We start from the raw sequence: 17,971 nt of genomic DNA on the forward strand, positions 1-17,971 counted from the left end.
TCAGTTACTTAAAACTTACTCTAATGAGAATTTCAGCTTTTGAAACACATAGTAGTTAGAATCCATTCATAATTTAATGTTATTTTGGTAAGGTGTTATAGTTAAAATTGGAACAGATCGTACAGCTGTTTGTTTTATTAAAATCAATCTCTATTTTACAAACTCCTTTTCACCGATGGTTTAAAAGCAAATGCTTTTACTTGGGAGAAAACATATGGACGGATATTGATTTGAGTCACTAAATGCTGATCAAATAATTTCTCAATGTTTACGTGCAAAGTTTCAAATGCATACAGACAGAGAGAATCTTTTTACTTATTTATTTTTGTCGGTTGTGGTGCTTGAACTCTGGGCCTGGGTGCCGACTCTTCAGCTCAAGGCTAGTGCTCTACCACTTTGAGCCATGGTGCCACTTCTGTTTGTTTTCTGGTGGTTAATTGGAGGTAAGAGACTCACTGACTGTCATGCCGGGGCTGGCTTTGAACTGTCATCCTCAGATCTTAGCCTCCTGAGTAGCTAGGATTATAGGAGTGAGCCACCAGCACCTGCTGGAGAGAACCTTTTCTTGTGTTCTGATGAATACATCACCTGCCTTTAGCAGGTGAAACTCCTAGTCAAACTTCTTTCATACAAACGCAATATATATATATATGTATATATACATATATTGGATTTAATAAATCATTTATTTCAGAACTTGAACTAGATGTTACTGCTTTTTTTGGTGAAACATACATAATGGGAAGAGTTCAGATTCATCCTAAACAACGTTAACAGTTGGCCTCTTATTCCAAAAAAGATTATTTTAACAAATGGAAGTTAAAAAAAAAAGGGAATATACTCATTGGCATCATAGAATTCGGAGTCTGCACTTAAGCCTGTCGCACTTACAGGGTTGACTGGCACTCAGGAACAAAATATGCCAGGTATGTTTTCAATTCAGTGTGGGTTAAATTTCTCACAATGGTCTCTTCACACCTCTTGGCAGAATTTCTCGTGGACTGCTGGACTTCTGCCTATAGATGAGGCTGCTGGGTTTAAGGGCAGTTTGTAGACATAAAAAATGAGCACTTGAAATGTGTACATTGTGTTCATGCCTTGAGATGGTGTTGTAGAGGGGTAAATTGGTGAGACGAAGTGTGTGTGCATGTATGCACACGTGCAGGCAGGTGTGTGACAGTAACAAATGTCCCAGCCACAGGGAACACTGCTTACCATGTTTCTACTATGGGAAAGGGCCGACCATGACCCTGGGAAACGTAGAAGGCAGCCGGACTGCTGGAGCAGGCCTGGGGACCCGCAGGTCCGGACTGTGAAGTGGGAAGATGCTGATGGCTTTGGTGACAGGGCCTTTTCCAGAAGTCGCATTGTTTGGGGGTCAGGAGGAAGCAGGAAGACGCGGCAGGTGTACCGTTGAGGTCTAGCTGAGGGATTTTGTGACTTGGTTAATTTGCGATCTTATTCCTAGAGTTAGGGTGGTGGCTTTCAACCTTTTTTATTTTTTTTCCCACTGGGACCAGTGGAAAGGAACACGTTGATGTGCTGGTAGTGATGATGATAAAGTGTAAAAGGTGTGCATTTTGAGATGGGGTGGAAATGGACCCTGCATTGGGGGTGGGGGGGAGCTGCCAGCCGCTCAGCCTGGTAAAGGACGCTGGTGCTTGTGTTTCACTCTCACGACCAGGAAGAACGTGGATAGTCAGCACTGCCTCCTCAAATCATCAGGGTACAAAAGGTGCCCTGTTTTCCTGCTGAGACTCGCTCCGGTCCTGGGAGAGAGCACAGGTTTGTGAATCCTGTGAGGATGAGAGCACAGGTTTGTGAATCCTGTGAGGATGGTCAATCTGGACTCAAACTGTTCACCCTGTGGCTTCTGGAAACCCCCTTCATTGTTCCGAGACTCTGTTTTCTCTGCTGTCTGATGGAGGACTGCTGTCCGAGTGAGTATCTCCTGCCTGGAAGCCAGCACACAGCCCCCAGGCAGGCAGGAGCAGCACAGTCTTGGTGCTCTCTTGCCCGTGGGGTCTCAGCACCATTGCTCTTTACTGAACTGCTCTTCGTTGCAGTCAGGCACAGGGGACCTTAAAAGGAGGCTTCTGAACTTGCTGGGAGGAGGTGACATTTTCCTGGAGTCTCAGAAGGAATGTATCCATTTTTCTTAGGGTCTCTTCAGGATGAGCACAGCATTTTCTGCCTGTAGTCACTGCTCTGTAATCGATCCGACATGGGTTCTCTTGGCTCATTTTAGTCTTGCTCTTATTTAGCATGTTACTTCACTTGTGTCTCCAAAGAAAGCCTGTCAGCAACTACACGTGCTCAGTTTCTGAAGCGGCTGGGCTCTCAGTTTCTTTTTAAACCGACAACGTTGCAAGTGGTAGCCGGGCTCCCCGACCGGCCCACTGAGGTCTCCGATGGCTAATGCTGGGGACGGATGGAATGATGAGAGCAGAGGAAAGAAGCGGGTAACTGTGGCCTGCTGCTCAGTACTGTTCCCCAGTAGGAACATCTCTTTCAAAAGCCGTGGTGAAGGAATGGATAAGAGAGATACTCAGGAACACCTCCCTCTGCCAGTGACCATCTTGGCCCTTGAAGAAGAGCTCATGTTCACGGGCAGAGCTTTTTCCTTGGTAGAGCAGCGGAAGGAGAGGCCACGATAGCGCAAGGCATCTCTGGTGGGCCCTGATTTTGCTCTGCCCCGTTTCCAGGTGAGGACTGGTCATAGTCACGGCAAATCCAGTGCCGACTTCTTGCCTTCTTGCTTTGTTGGTCTTCTGGCATTTGGAGTCCAAGTGACCCTTGGTGTTTTCCAGGACCTGTCATGGATTTCAGGCATAATCCAAAGAGCTGTTTGCTTTGAGAGGAGCTGGGAAGGAGCTCCATGAAAGTGGAGGCTGTTGGCCTCTAGCCTCAGGATGATCTTCCTTCTCTTACCCCCTGAGCTCACCTGTCCCTTTCTGTCTCAGTCTGTTTGCTCCATCATTAAAGGCCAGTAACCTTGTAAGATCAAAGCTTGGGTGAGGGGACACAGTGAGGACATAAATTAGCCTTAGGGGATATCAAGGCTTTTGAAACCCGCCCTGATCTGGATTCACAGGTGCTGGAGAGGGCTGGGGAGCCGCAGGTTTTGGAGCAGACTCCCTCCCTACCCCCACCCCCCAAAATGTCTCTTCTCTCTAAGTGTCTCCCATGGATTCTGCTGCCTTCACTGTCTGTAGAACTTGGTGGGGACAGCCTCCTTGTGTCCTGTTGCGGTGTCTGGGTTCACAGAAGTGGTGGCAGCACACATGGGTTCAGAATTGAGGTCTGTGGTAACCTGATCCCCCCAGGAAACCAAAGGTACAGAGACCTACTTTTTGGGAATTTTGAGTTGCTGGTTAGTCTCCATGTTAGAAGAAGCAACTGCCCACAGAACTGCAGTTACAGACTCAGTTCTGAGCTTCTCAAGTCTCAGGGCATGGAGAAAATGAAGGCTTGCCTAAAAGGAGGCTCTACTCCTGCAGGTGAAGTAGGACATGAAGATGGTAAAGACCATGGTGATCCAAGCATATGTCAACTTCTTCCTTGTTCTACGCTGAGAACAATCTTTTCATACAGCAACCACGAGCCATTCCTGTTCCTGGTCTTTCTGATTAATGCAGAAACAGACTCCCAAGAAGTAAGAAGACTTGCTCAAGGCCCTGCTCCTAACCTGTGCCATAGCCTGGGGAAAATCACAGGAACCTGCAGAGATTCCCAGACTGCAGTTTGAGCAACATTGCCCTGAACATAGAGTATACAGGACAAGGACCGTGTCTGTCTTGCTCAGTATTGCATCTCTAGAGCTGAACCTGGGCCAGGTTTGGAGTATGTGCTCAGTAGGTAGCCGCTGAAGGAATGATGGAGCACTGTTCTCTGCAGAGGTGAGGCCTTTGGGAATGTCAGGAGCCGTTGTCCAGTTCCTTAGCCCAGAGCACATGGAGTAGTTCTGCCATCTTTGGTCTTGTTGACTTTCTGGTTCTGCCTCCAGGATTCCTACATTGTTCTGTGGCTCTGATCCTTGTCTTCTTAGTTGTCTTCTTGTTTGTCCAGAACACAGTTCCTTGCTCTTGCTTGTGACTAAGGTTCTGTTTCTAACAAAGGTGTGGCTGCTGGGCCCTTCCCACCCGGGCAGACTTTCCTGAAGCTGCTTTATGGCCCATGGTTCTGAAGTCTTCTCACCGAGATTCACATGTGTTTTGGCTCTCACCTGCTTTATAGTCTGGAGTGTTAGGTTACCCTTGCCAGACTGCACTTCCTGCTCCGTCCTCTATATTCTTTCTCTTCCGTGACTAGTTCTAGATCCTGAACCTGACCATAATCCCAGCCTGCCTTGTCTTGGAACACTCAGCCCTGTTCTCACATGGTCAGGTGATGAAAGCAGTGGATAGGAATGAGTTTGACTCCTTGCCCTTAGGCAGGTACGTTAACTCTCTGTGCTTCGGTTTTGACATCTATGTAATAATATCCTAACCTCTCCTTCTGTTGGTTGAAGGAAGAGATAAGCAGAAGGAGGCAAAACTTCAGTAAGAACTAAGGGCTTGTGCATGAGAGGCATGTTATGTCATCAGGACCATAGCATGTGATAATTTGGCATCTTAGAAGTCATGAGTTTCATTGGCAGACTACCTTGACAATTAATATTTCACATCATCCTTTTGTTACTACTTCAATTTTATGCCAACAGAAAACAAAACTCATCCAGTTACTCCTTATGAGACCGTGAGTAGCAGTGTAAGCATGGATTCAAAGGCTGCCTTAGCCATGTGACCTTAGGAATCTTACCTAGATCTCTGGGTCTCAGTTAAGTGGGTGATCACTTCTCCTGGGTTTGGGTGATTTAATAACTGTTCTCACACGTGCCAGACAACAGGTATATGTTGACTGCAGCTCTCATCACGCTGTTGGCCTTTCAAAGGGAGAACCTGGTTAGAACCACACCTGCTCAAATCATGTGGGAAACTTATTCTAAGACTTGTGCCCTGTGCTGTGTGTGAGGGAATTTGTAGTATAGAATGGAACTAGTTTGCCTGGTTGAGCTGTGCCTTGCACACTTGCATTTATTTGTTTACTTCCCATATGCCCTTACCACATCTGGCTAACTCCCCAAAGGCAGGTGTCTTTTAACTATCCACTTCCTCATTCCATGTCCCTAGCAAGTCTCATGACAGTAGAGACCAAAGAAAGTATCTGGCTCCGTCTCCAGTTTGACATGGGATTTTCTCTTGGTGCCTCAAAGACAGAAAGAAAGCCTCCTTAGATGCTACCTGGTGGACTGACTCCTGTTCCTTCTGTCCTCATATATATTCTTTCCCTGTTGTTCAGTGTGTGGTATTTGCAATGCCTCACTCCACTGCCACCAGTAAATCTAGCCCTACTCATGTCTTTTGTAAGAAGGAGCTTATCAAAAACTGGGCAAATGGGAGCCAGGCACATGGCTCACGCCTGTAATCCTAGCTACTCAGGAAGCTGAGATCTGAGGATCAAGGTTCAAAGCCAGCCTGGAAACTAAAGTCTGTGAGATTCTTTTCTCCAATTAACCATTAGAAAATCAGAAGTGGCGATGTGGTTCCAGGGGGATGGCGGTAGCCTTGAGCTGAGGAGCTCAGGGACAGCACCCAGGCCCAGAGTCCAAAGCCCCATGACCAACAAAACAAACCAAAACAAAACAACTGTGCAAAGGGGAAAGAGAACTGGTGATGCTCACTGTCATCCAGAATACACAAGACAGTTCAGTACTTAGAGTAGTCCATAGAGGTAAAACAGGTGAGATTAAACCAGGCAGTGAGCGTTATATAGCTACCATATTCTGTGGTACTGTCTCCAGCCACTGATCATCCATCTGTTTAGTCATCCATCCACCCACTCATCTATCTGTCTACCCACTCATCCATGTATCCATTCATCTAGTCACCTATCCATTCACCCACTCATTTATCCATCCATCCATCCATCCATCCATCCATCCATCCATCCGCCTCGTCATCTGTCCATCCAGTTGTCTACTCACTCATTCATCTTTCCATCAACCCAGTAATCCATCCACCCAGTCATCCATTTACTTACCTACCTACCCATCCACCCAGTCATCCTATCCCATCCATCCATCCATCCATCCATCCATCCATCCATCCATCCGTCTATCTAGTCATCCATTCATCCCACTATCCATCCTTATACTCATTAATTTATGTACTTATATATCCATTCACTCATCCAGAATATCAGAAGTGTGGAAGCACTGGCATTAGTATAAGTAAAACTAGATAATACCCTGCTCTAGTGACTCGTGAGACACGCCCCTCAGATAGTCCCATTAAGTTATCTGTAATTATGAGGCAATAAGTGCTTTGAATGAAAAGGCATTTGATGCAGAAAACTCCCAAAGAGGAGGCTCTTTTTGTTGTTGAAGTGATAGTTGAGCTGAGATAAGGAGAAGCTAACCACTCTGCTGCCTGAGTGGTTTCTGTGTATTAGGCCCTGTTCTGATGATTTCACCTGCTTCATGTTTTCTGCTCTTTATTGCTAGAAGAGGAAGAATCTGCTGACATTATGAAGCAGGAATGGTAATCTCCCCTCCCCAACCCCATGAGGAATGGAGACAGAGCGTAGACCCCCAGGGCATCACAAATCAGTGACAGAGCTGGATTTTGAGCTTGAGATGTCTGGTACAGAATCCACTTTTTTCATTCAAGGGGTAGGTCAGAGAGGAAGAGGGATGGGGAAAGAATGGCACCACGACACCAGGACTCCTAAAAAGGGCTGAGAAAGAGGAAGAAGTAGCAGGGTGAAAGGATAGATGCCCAAACTGTGCAGGGCCTTACATTAAGCTTTTGAACTGTCTTTTACGAGGAAAAGGGACCCACTGAAGAGTTGAATAGATGTTTTTTAGTGGCAGGTGAAAATGGAGAAGAGCCAGAGAGGGCAAGATTGTCCTTTGGAGGCACTGCAAGAGGCTAGAGTCATGCACTGGGCCAGCGGCAGTAGAGAACAGTAAATGTTAAATGTGTCGTAGAAGACAATTCAGGAGGTGAGATTGCAGGTCTTGAATCTGGGAGGTGAGCATGAGAAGTATGAAAACTTTGTCAAAACTTGGGGTGTTGGGTCGTAACAGTCCTCAGTGGTGCTAGTCTCGACTAACTGTGGTGAGATCTTAACTTGGGACTCCCCAGGATTCCTGTACCCTTTGTTTTACTCCAGGATCCTTCTTTCTTCAGGGCCTGAGCCAGACATGTCTTTTCCTCTTCACCCTGTGATCTTGGTTGGTAAGCTTAGTTTCATCGCCTCATGGCTTAGACTGGTTATGTTTGTGTAACCCAGGTATGACACAGTAGCACTGGGTAGATTTCACCTCAGTTGCTCCCCTGGGTAAGGAAGACTCGTCTTCTCATTTCCATGGACTTAACTGCCCCTTTGGGGTCTACAGATACTTCCACTCGGTGATTCTGTCTCTGGTCCTGAATGACTTCTCAGCTCTTGGCATGGCTCCCTCCTGCTTGCTGGAAAGGGTTTGAGCACCATTTTGATTCTGTTCTGTGAAATCTGCACAAACATCTACAAAGCTGGATGCTTCCATTTGATCTGTGAAAATGGTACTTTTGATCCAAATGTAATGGTGGCTTGTTTTGGGATCATTTTGTTGTGAAGCCTCAGGTGAGTCTTAGGAGTTAGCTGGGTCAAGTGTAGAATGGAGTGGTATTTCTACTCAGGGTTCTCAGGTTGGCATCTTTGTAAAGGGGTGTAGGAGTTGAGCAGACTGGACCTGTTGCAAGAGCAGAAAGAGCTAGGGCCAAGGATAGGGTAGATGATTTCATTGATGTGGCCAGAACTTGTGGCAAATCTAGGCAAGTCTGAGCTAATACACAAGGTGCAGGAACTGGTTTTGGTCACAAGCCAGATGTGCAGCAACCGCTTGATTTATTTTTATTTATTTATTTATTTTTGCCAGTCCTGGGCTTGACCTCAGGGCCTGAGCACTGTCCTTGGACTTTCTCAAGGCTAGAGCTCTACCACCTGAGCCTCAGCACCACTTCCGGCTTTTTTCTATGTATGTGGTACCGAGGAATCGAACCCGGGTCTTCATGCATGCTAGGCAAGCACTTTAACCACTAGGCCAAACTCCCGGCCCTTGATTTATTTTTTATTTTATTTTATTTTATTTTTGCCAGTCCTGGGGCCTGAACTCAAAGTCTGGGCACTGTCCTTGGACACTTTTTGCCCAAGGCTACTGCTCTGCCACTTGGGTCAGAGTGCCACTTCTGGCCTTTTCTGTGTATGTGGTATTGAGGAATCGAACCCAGGGCTTCGTGCATGCTAGGTGAGCACTCATCACTAGGTTACGCTCCTGGCCCCTTGATTTATTTGTATTAAGGTAGCTTTCTTGCATGTTGTTATTCTGTTAAACCTTCGACTTGCAGTACAGCCATTTCAGAACTTGTCCATTTCAGGAGAGGAAAGGGAGGTCTGGAATTGGAAAAGGAATCTGCTGAGGTTCATACAGCAGGTAGTTTGAATCAAACCTCAGGAGGGGCTTGTCAGGAGGTTTTGTCTTCCCACTCTGGTATTTAAGGACATGAAATCTTTTTAACATGGGAAAAGCTAGTTCTTTTATTGGCTTGAAATATTGATAAAAGCAGGACTTTCCCTTGAGGCACTCCAGTAGACCCACTTTTACCCCTTCCCAGGTGTGGGTGCATCTGTGCCCGCCTATCTCGTGCCCCAGTGAGAGCTGTCACTGGCTTCTGACACAGAAGTTCACCATCTGGGCTTTGTTTTTATCACCGGGTCCACCATAGGGCCCTTTGCCTTCCCGTGGGAATAGACACTTCCTGTTGACCATTGGCTTTGTCCAGGAGGTTGTTTTCCTGGTGGTGCATCACTTGAGGCCAGCCTTCTCACTTTGCCTCCCATTACCACAGACCCGTCCTGCTGGCACTGTCGTTTGCCAGCTAGCCATTTAACAACACCTTGACTTCAAGGCATGTGGTGTGTTTTCTCTTGTGTATTTGCCTGTTGCAGAGAGGCATTGTGTCCATATTCACAGCAAGCAGCTTTAGAGGCAGACCGGAGGTAACCAGCTGTGGTTCAAGATTCAGATTTGTACTGTTTTAAAAATATATATTCATGAAACTAAAATTTCAAATTACTTCCTTCACATCTCAAAATGAAGAGTGTGCTGGGCATGTGATATGTGGTGCAAAACTATTTCTGATTTTTAGCAAAACCAAAAATTAGCATATTCAAAATTCTTCTTTGGTGACTTAGCTTTTTACAGAATTTAAAACACCACAGTGTGTGTGTGTGTGTGTGTGTGTGTGTGTGTGTGTGTGTGTGTGTGTGTGTATGAGAAAGAGAGAAACGTGCATGCCTATGGGACATGGTTGTGCTGGTTAGAGCTTTCTGCCTTTGCCTGTTGTTTCTAGTGAATAAAATCATTCACAAATAAATGCAAAATCCACATGATGCTCAAAATATTCCCTGATGTATCAATCATGTTGGAAAAAATTTGTGTTTTCAAAACAAGTTAATGCTGGGTACTGACTGTACTTTTCTGTTTTATTTCCTCTTGTTTGATTGGTGCCTTACATTTCTCTTCAATTTGCAAATGGTAGATACGTTGCCAGAAGTATGTTTTTATTTTTTTATATTTAAACACAGGAATGTGAATAGATAATTGCCTCATTTTGCTTTATAATAAGCATTTTTATATTTTCAAATATTTTTTGTAAGGATGGCATCCACTTTATTTTATAATAAATATTCCTTCACTGCCAGATTCCTGCATGCTGTGTCTTCATACATTGGAACTGAGAACAACTTGAACCACAAAATGAGCTTCTAATGCTTTTCATTTTAAGTTACAAAAAGTCTTTGCCCTTTACTTGCTTATTCATTTTTAAAAGGAAGTCTGACTACCAGCTAATACTTACTGATTGCTAGTTCAATACAGCAGTACCCAACAAGGCCCTTTCCAGTCGCCAGTATCATGATGAGTTTTCCCTTTGATGGAGATCCTGCGTCTTGTCTTTACCGTGGGATGGTGTTCCTGTTCTTCCCATTGGCCAAATGGCCTCTGTATTTATCCACCTCTCCGAGGTGTGCGAGGAAGTGAAGGTTGCCATCTTTCCCCCAGCCCTGAGGGTTTGATCCTCTGAGCTCTTCTGCTGGTATAAAAGCATCCTGTCTTTCTTTCTCAATAATCTCAAGGGGATCCAGCCCATCTGAGGCTTGCACTGGGCATCTAGAGTCATAGATCTACAGTGTTCTTTCTGGTACTTGTCGCAGTGGCAGGCAGAACCTCTGTGGCTCTCTACAGTCTGTGGATTGTGGCTCAGGATGAAGGAAGTTAGAGATGGGGTTTTGCTCACTGCTTGCCCCTTGGATTCCTGTAACTTCGGCCATGCCTTCATCAGTTCAGATGTCTTCCCAGAACAGGGGTGAAAAGCCCAACTTCACTTCATACAGGGAGACAGGCTTGTAGATGTGTTTTGTCTAAGAGGCTTCGGCAGGTAGTCAAGGGGCCAGGTCTTCTAACACCTGCATTTAGTTGACTGCCAAACACTGGATTGTGGGACAGGAAGATTGCAATTCCAATCTTGTTTCTTCTCCCTTGTTCCTCTCCTCTTTTTGTCATTCTGGGTAACCCCTTGCCCCACCTCATTCTCACCATTTTCCTTACACCACAGAGCGTTTCCTGTATTCTTGTTCATTACTTATGTGTAGAAGGAGGAATGGTTTCCTCAATTCATTGATAGTTAATTGTTAGTAGGTTCAGTTGTGAATTCTTTCCAAACACCATCTCATTTGATTCCTGCAGTATGTAACACCGTGATCCTTATTCCCTCTCCAGATGGGAAAACTGAGGCTCAAGGAAGCCCAGATGGCTGATTATGGTCCTATATGTCTCACTAGGGTAAAGTCTAGACTCAGGTTCAAGGTTGTCTTGTTTTTAAGTTACAGTCGTCAGCCACAAGCATTGAGTGGGGTAGATCTAGCAAGCCCTTCCTTCTTGGTTTTGAGCTCTTGCTCTATCTTTTCATGTTCTTGGAGGAGGTTATAGACTTGCAGCCAAGGGGAACGCATCGGATATACTTGGTTTATGCTTCTCAAAATATTTTGCGGGGTTTTGGATAGACTTGCTGTAGGTACTTAAACAGTGGTTTGTGTTTCTGTCTTCTCCTGAATAAAGAAGAATGATTCTCCCCACTGGCTCCCAAGTTCCGTGAAAACATGGACCATGTTTGTGGTATTCAGATTGTGTTTCTCAATGCCCCATAAGGGGCTGGCACACAGAAGATGCTCATTATGGTCTCTTCTCCCTTCATACCTCCCTAGAATGTTTGTTGAATGAATAAATGAATGAACGAACGAGTCTTGTCTTTTGTGTTGTGTAACCACAGCTGTGGTTGCCTGGAATAGGAAGTTGAAAATAATAATTGTAAAATTTATTGAGTGTTGCTCTGTAAATTCTGTGTTGAGTGTCTGGGGGTGACATGGGCTGATGGTTGGATGCTATTTTGACTAGTAACCTTGTCCAGGATGAGGAGAAAAGAGGAGATTGGAGAGTATATAGAAGACAATTAGCTGGGCGCGGTGGCTCACATCTGTAACCCTAGCTACTCAGGAGGCTGAGATCTGAGGATCGAGGTTCAAAGCCAGCCCAGGCACTAAAGTCTGTGCGACTCTCATCTCCAGTTAACTACCAGAAAACCAGAAGTGGTGCTGTGGCTCAAGGGGTAGTGGTGGTAGCCTTGAGCTGAAGAGCTCAGAGACAACATCCAGGCCCAGAGTTCAAGTCCACGATGGACACCAAAAAAAAAAAAAACCCAAAGAAGACAATCTTATTCCCTGGAGAGATCATTCCTGTTAGCATGCTGGCCTGTGTGTGTGTGTGTGTGTGTGTGTGTGTGTGTGTGTGTGTGTGTGTGTGTGTGTGTGTGTATGTTCTACAAAGTTAAAATGATTTTACAAATAAAGTTTTGTGTTTTATTCGTATTCAATGTGATTGAAATATAATTTCAATAATAAAATTGCAATAATAAATCAAGGTGTATCTGTGATGCATCTTGCTGCAACTTGGTTTCTTAAGACGATGATCCCTCAAGATTCTGTAGGGGGCCTGGGTGGTTCCTCAGTTTGGTTTGGTCTGGGCTCACTCATGCAGCTAGTATGGAAGACCAGGTGGCCTCAACCAAATTCCTAGCATGACATGCTGGTGGCCGGCTGCTGTTTCCGTATCCTTTCATCCTCCAGTGTGCTCGGCCAGTGTGGGGTCCAGATAGCAGACCCAGGAGATGAGAGCAGAAGCCACCATGCCTCCTAAGGCCTGGACTTTGAAGTTGCACAGTTACTTCTACCACATTTTATTGCTTAAAGCAAGTCACAGGGACAGCCTGGATTCAGTGATTAAGAAACACAGTCCACCCCTGGTGGCAGGAGAGGCAGGGAGGGATTGCGAGGGCTTGTGGACATTCGTGATTCATTGGTGTTGTGGATTTCCTGAGACAACGGGAAACACGGTTTTTTAATTTAATATTTCAGCACTTTCCCGCAGTATTAAAACCTGTTTGTTGATCTAATACTTAGAGCATGCATATTTCATTTTAGCCTGTTGGTGGGTGATGTCGCATTTAATCTATTTCCATGGAAACCTCCAGTAAACATGTTCGCTGCTTTCTCAGTTTTTTTTTGAAGAGACATTACTCCATTAATGAGTTAGAGACATTTTAAGGCACTTGCAGTAGCGAGTGTGAAAATCTTCCACAGAAAGTTGATCACTACACAACAGGGAGGCGAGTGTCTTCACCGTCCTGTGCCAGCGTTACACACTGTGCACTTTCAAAACACCTTTATAAATTGGCAAAACCAGAGCCTTGTTAGTGAATTTATGTTTACATTGGTGGTCATTGCAATAGAGTGCCTTTTTCTATGTTAAATAGCCATTTGTGTATTCCATTTGTAGATAGTTTAATCATTTATGTATTTATCTCTAATGGTATTACTGAGATTGTCATATGTTTTCCATTTTAATTTACACTGTTAAAATATTTTAAAATGTATGTTATTTTTCAGTTAAAAATGAGGTGGGCCGGGAGTCTGGCCTAGTGGTAGAGTGCTTGCCTAGCATGCACAAAGACCTGGGTTTGATTGCTCGGTACCACATACATAGAAAAAAGCCAGAAGTGGTGCTGAGGCTCAAGTGGTAGAGCTCTAGCCTTGAGAAAGTCCAAGGACAGGGCTCAGGCCCTGAGCCCAAGCCCAGGACTGGCAAAAAAAAAAAAAAATGAGTTGGTTCCCTGACTCTTTTAAGCTTGTGAGTATGAGTAAATATATATATGTGTTTAAGTTTTCTGACTTTTGAAGTCATCTGGAAGTTTTTTATATTTTTTTTTTGTTGGTTATGGGGCTTGAACTGTGGGCCTGCGCGTTGTCCCTAAGCTCCTCAACTCAAGGCTACTACCTTGCCCCTTCAGCCACCCACCTCCCATTTTCTAGTGGTCAATTGGAGATAAGAGTCGCCAGTTAGTGCCCGGGATGGCTTTGAATTTCGATCCTCATATCTCAGCCTCCTGCATAGCTAGGATTACAGGTGTGAGCCACCGTGCCTGGCCTTGGAAATACATTTTAAGGAGATCCTTCTGTTTGTCTCTCTTGTAAACTGAGGCCTTTCTTTTCTACTCCAGTGCTACTCCAACATTCCTTTCATGTGGCATGATTTCTTATGCTACTTTTCTATTTTCATAAGTCACATATCTTCATACTCAGTAAGATGATGATGGTAGCTTTTAATATGGTCACTTACGTAAATGTGAGGGTTTCTTAGTACTGGGCTTTTTGGAAGATATCAGCATGTTCATTTAATTCTCTCAGTGGTACTTGAGGATCGTTCTGTAAAGTACTGAAAATAGATCCATTGGGGTTTTTATTGTAATGACATCATAGTTACTGATGAATTTGTTGCAAACTGACAGGTTTAATGTATGAAGACGTCCACGCAGAGACAGGGGACATACGCTTCCGTTCACTGAAGCCCCTTGAAACAGCTCTAGAGAGCTTTGTGGTTTATCTTCTTATAGCTTCCTGATATTTCTTGTGAAAGTTAATCTGTGCAATTTAATATTATTTTGGTTGTTAAGTTATTCAAGGAGAGAAGAATTAAGCTCTCTCTCCTAAAGGGAGGAATATCAGTTCCTGTCAGTTTAAACCACTGCAGAATTTGTATATGTATGGCAGAGGCTGCACATGCACCCTGGTTCTCTCTGTAGTTTTATTCACTGATTTTAGCATCCATTTGTAGATCATTTCTGTAGTAGTTATTACCACAATATTCTGATGATAAGGTATCTGTTTCCCTTGTTTTCCATTCTTCCATCCCCACCACATTCCCCCTTCCCCTTTTCACATTCATTATTTGAGATTATTCTGAAAGGAATATGGGTCCCGTCTTTCCCTTTGCTTATTTCTCCCAGGTCAGCAAACTTTATCTGTAATGGGATAATAAATCCTTTAGATTCTGCAGGCGATATAGATTTTGCCACACTTTATGTCGAAGTTGAGGACAGACATTACATAAAGGAAAAGGATGATCTTGGGTGGATTCCATTGAAACAATTTCCAAACATAGGCATCGAGCCAGGGTCAGCCCATAATTTGCCAACTACTGATTAATTAATTCATTTATTTATGTTACATAGACCCATGGGTATTTATTTTATTTTGAGGTTTTAATGCAGCGCTGTCATTACTTTTGTTATTAAAATGATCCCAGTTTGACCACTGAGAGCTCCTTTGTGTGACTCCTTTGCCAGCCATACCCTCTCACTGCGGATTTGTTCATTTGTTGTTTTTTTTTTTTCAGGAGATAGTTGACCTGTGAGTACTGCCAGATCATCTGGCTTCATCTTGTGGATGAGCTATATCCTGTCAGTTCTAAAACTCAATACTTCTCTAGTGATTCTTGCTCCTTTTATTAGGGATGGTGTTTAGACACCAAGCCCTACGTGTGAGGTATGCTCACTGCGACTGAGGCATCCTTGCTTTGTGCTCTTCTCAGAGGACACATAGTGGAGATATAGTGTATACATCAATCCACGGTTTATGTAGCTTATTTCTGTATTTACAGGTATGTGTCTGTGCATACATGGTTAAAATGACTTCTGTGACTTGAATCCTCTCCCAGCATTCATTCTAGTCTTCCCCTTAGTTTCCTTATAACTTCATCATCTTCTACGAGCTCGTGGCTCCTCTTGCCAACCATTGGCTCACACCATCTCTATGTAAGGTCATGTCTTTATTTTTCATACCTCGGTGAAGAACACATTCACCAACTATAGTGCAGTATTTTTTAAAAATATAGTTTTATTTGTCTGTGGCCACTGTTTTTTATCCACTTTAAATGTATTTTTTTAAGTCAGCCAGTGTCTTTCCTCACCCCTTCGTTCAGATTGCATCCACCTTGTTGATGCAGTGAGAGTCAGTTGCCACCTGCAGCATCCCATCCTGGTGGCCCCCAGCGTCCCGCCTGATAATTTAGAAAATGTGTACAGAGAAAGTCTGTGGTCTGTAACTCTTTGGATGTTGACCAACACACAGAGTTGTGGTACCACACAGTCGTTCTATCACCCCGAGTTCCCTCGTGTAGTCACCATCTCCTCCTCTTCTGGCTCCATTCCTCTAAGTCATAAAACGCAAGAGAGCCTTTGGGTCTCTCTGTTATCACTCGGCAAAATGAACTTGAGCGTCACTCAGGCTGCTGTGGAGTCAGTAGTGTCCCCCTTTTATTTCTGAGTAGTAGTCCAGGGTTGCATGGGTGGACTTCAGTTTGTGAGCTTCTTGGAAGACATCTTGGCTATTTCCAGTCTTGAGCAATGATGAACGAAGCAAGTATAAGAATTCACATGTGGATTTCGTTTTGAGTAAATATTTTATCTGTTCTTATTTCTTCTTTCATAATTTGATTCTTTTTGGCTCTTATTCTTGAACGCGCTTTCATTGTTAAGATACCCTTTGCAGTGTGGATCTTATTTCCATCTTCCTGATTGATTTGAAATGTTTATTTTTACTTTGGTGTGTTTCATCTGCATTCCCCACACAATTTTATTAAGGCATTATTTACCTGCAAACAAACCTCACAGACTTTTAAGTGTAAAGTTGATTTTTCACAGGTGTCTATGGAGACCGCAGTGGCCAAATTATAGCACATTTCTGCCTCCTGGAAAGTTTATTTGTGGCTTCTGTAGTCATTCTCCTTACCAGCCCTGCGCCAGCATCCTGCAGCTACTAATCTGTGATCCTGTGGATATGCTTTGCCTGCAAGGTGCTTTCCTAGGCTGGGCCTCTTTCATTCAGCTAATTTGATTTTCTACGTAATGTGCCATTTGCTCGAAGTAAATCTTTATCCATTGTCCTTTCTGTCAACAAGTAGTGGATCATCCCGTGACTATACTGTAATTTATTTAGCTGCATAAATATTTTACTTCTGTAGTTTCTGGATAATAGGAATAAAAAATGCTATGCGCATTTGTATCATTTTATGGACACATCTTCCTTTTTTGAAGCTGAGAAGCTGTGTGTGTGTGTGTGTGTGTGTGTGTGTGTGTGTGTGTCTGTGTCTGTGTCTGTGTGTGTATGTACGTACGTACGTATACCAGGGCTTGAACTCATCACCTCACACTCTACACTTGAGCCACACAGTTCTCCTTATGGCTTTTTGCTAGTTAATTGGAGATGAGGCTCATGGGATTTTCCTGTTTGAGCTGGCTTTGAACCATGGCTCTCACATCTCAGTCTTCTGTGTAGCTAGGATTACAAGCATGAGCCACCAGTGCCTGCCAAAGAAACTCTTCGTTTTTGTTTTATAATATATACATTTTTTTCCTTCTTGTTCCTTTCTTCTCCCTCCCTCCTTCCTTTCGCTAGGGCCTTATCCATTCTAGGCAAATGCAACCTACCAAGCTACACCCTCTAGCACAAATATACTTTGCTGGTAATAAAACACAGAAGCTATGTGTTAGATTTCCATTCTCGTGCATGTAGGGCTATTTTCTAGGCTTGTTATCTGAATGTTATTTCAAAATCACATTGCATTTTTGCTTTCTGTTTTCACATTTTAAATATAAATAGTCCTTTGAAAACCACTTTGTATCTCCTTCTGATTTTTATCATACTCAGTTATGATTTAGGATTAACTGTGATATTCAGTTGGTCTCTTTGTTTAGTGTTAATCCCCACATACAACCTTTCTGCACCTTCTTAAGTATTAAGTTCAAAGACAGGTTGAAAACTCAGTTTTTGAAATTCCTGTTTGAGTCATTATTTTTAATGTTTAGCTTATACTTGGTTTTCTAAGACATGAAATGTCTTCTCATCAGAGGGGTCATGGGATCACTTGACTGAATGTGGATTTCTTGAATTAGGAATATTTATTTCCTCATTGTATAGTATAGCATATAATATTACCTGAAATTGATCTGATTCTTGTTCTTGTCCTGTTGGAAGCCTTCTGACTGTGGGACATGTGTTATTTTGGAATGAAGGTGTTTGTGCATGGCCTGAAAGTTGACATTTTCTTCTGCCGTCGTGGAGATCTTTTCTTGACCTGCAGACTTGGAACATGATTTTTTTTTTTTTTTTTGCCAGTCCCGGGCTTGGGCTCAGGGCCTGAGCACTGTCCCCGGATTTTTCTCAAGGCTAGGGCTCTACCACTTGAGCCACAGCACCACTTCTGGCTTTTTGCTATGTATGTGGTACCGAGGAATTGAACCCAGGTCTTCGTGCATGCTAGGCAAGCACTCTACCTCTAGGCCAAACTCCGGGCCCCGAGAGATTTTTTTTTTTCTGATATGTCTCGGGTTAGTATTTCTGTCCCATTTTGATTTTTTTCCCTCTATTAGACTTAACCTTGGTGTAACCTCTCCCAGATATCTATTCTTGCTTTCTTTACTATTTTCTTTAAAAT

The 17,971-nt window shown here is 43.7% G+C and overlaps 1 protein-coding gene across 2 annotated transcripts in view; it reads left to right on the top strand.

The window, feature by feature from the left end:
- Positions 1 to 17,971, top strand: part of Cdyl2 (chromodomain Y like 2) — a 93,810-nt gene that overhangs the window by 29,613 nt on the left and 46,226 nt on the right. The window contains exon 1 of one of the 2 annotated variants that reach the window (XM_090357244.1): positions 6,495 to 6,581. The exons of the other annotated variant lie outside the window; for it this stretch is intronic. Within the exon in view, the coding sequence (XP_090213370.1) occupies positions 6,579 to 6,581 (3 nt within the window). The 5' untranslated portion in view covers positions 6,495 to 6,578. Of the gene's footprint in view, positions 1 to 6,494; positions 6,582 to 17,971 lie in introns of those variants that run through there. 2 annotated transcript variants of the gene reach the window in all.

The sequence above is a fragment of the Megascapheus bottae genome, chromosome 24 (genome assembly GCF_031878675.1).
Source record: "Megascapheus bottae isolate mThoBot1 chromosome 24, mThoBot2.hap1, whole genome shotgun sequence".
In the NCBI taxonomy this organism is placed as follows: Eukaryota; Metazoa; Chordata; class Mammalia; order Rodentia; family Geomyidae; genus Megascapheus; species Megascapheus bottae.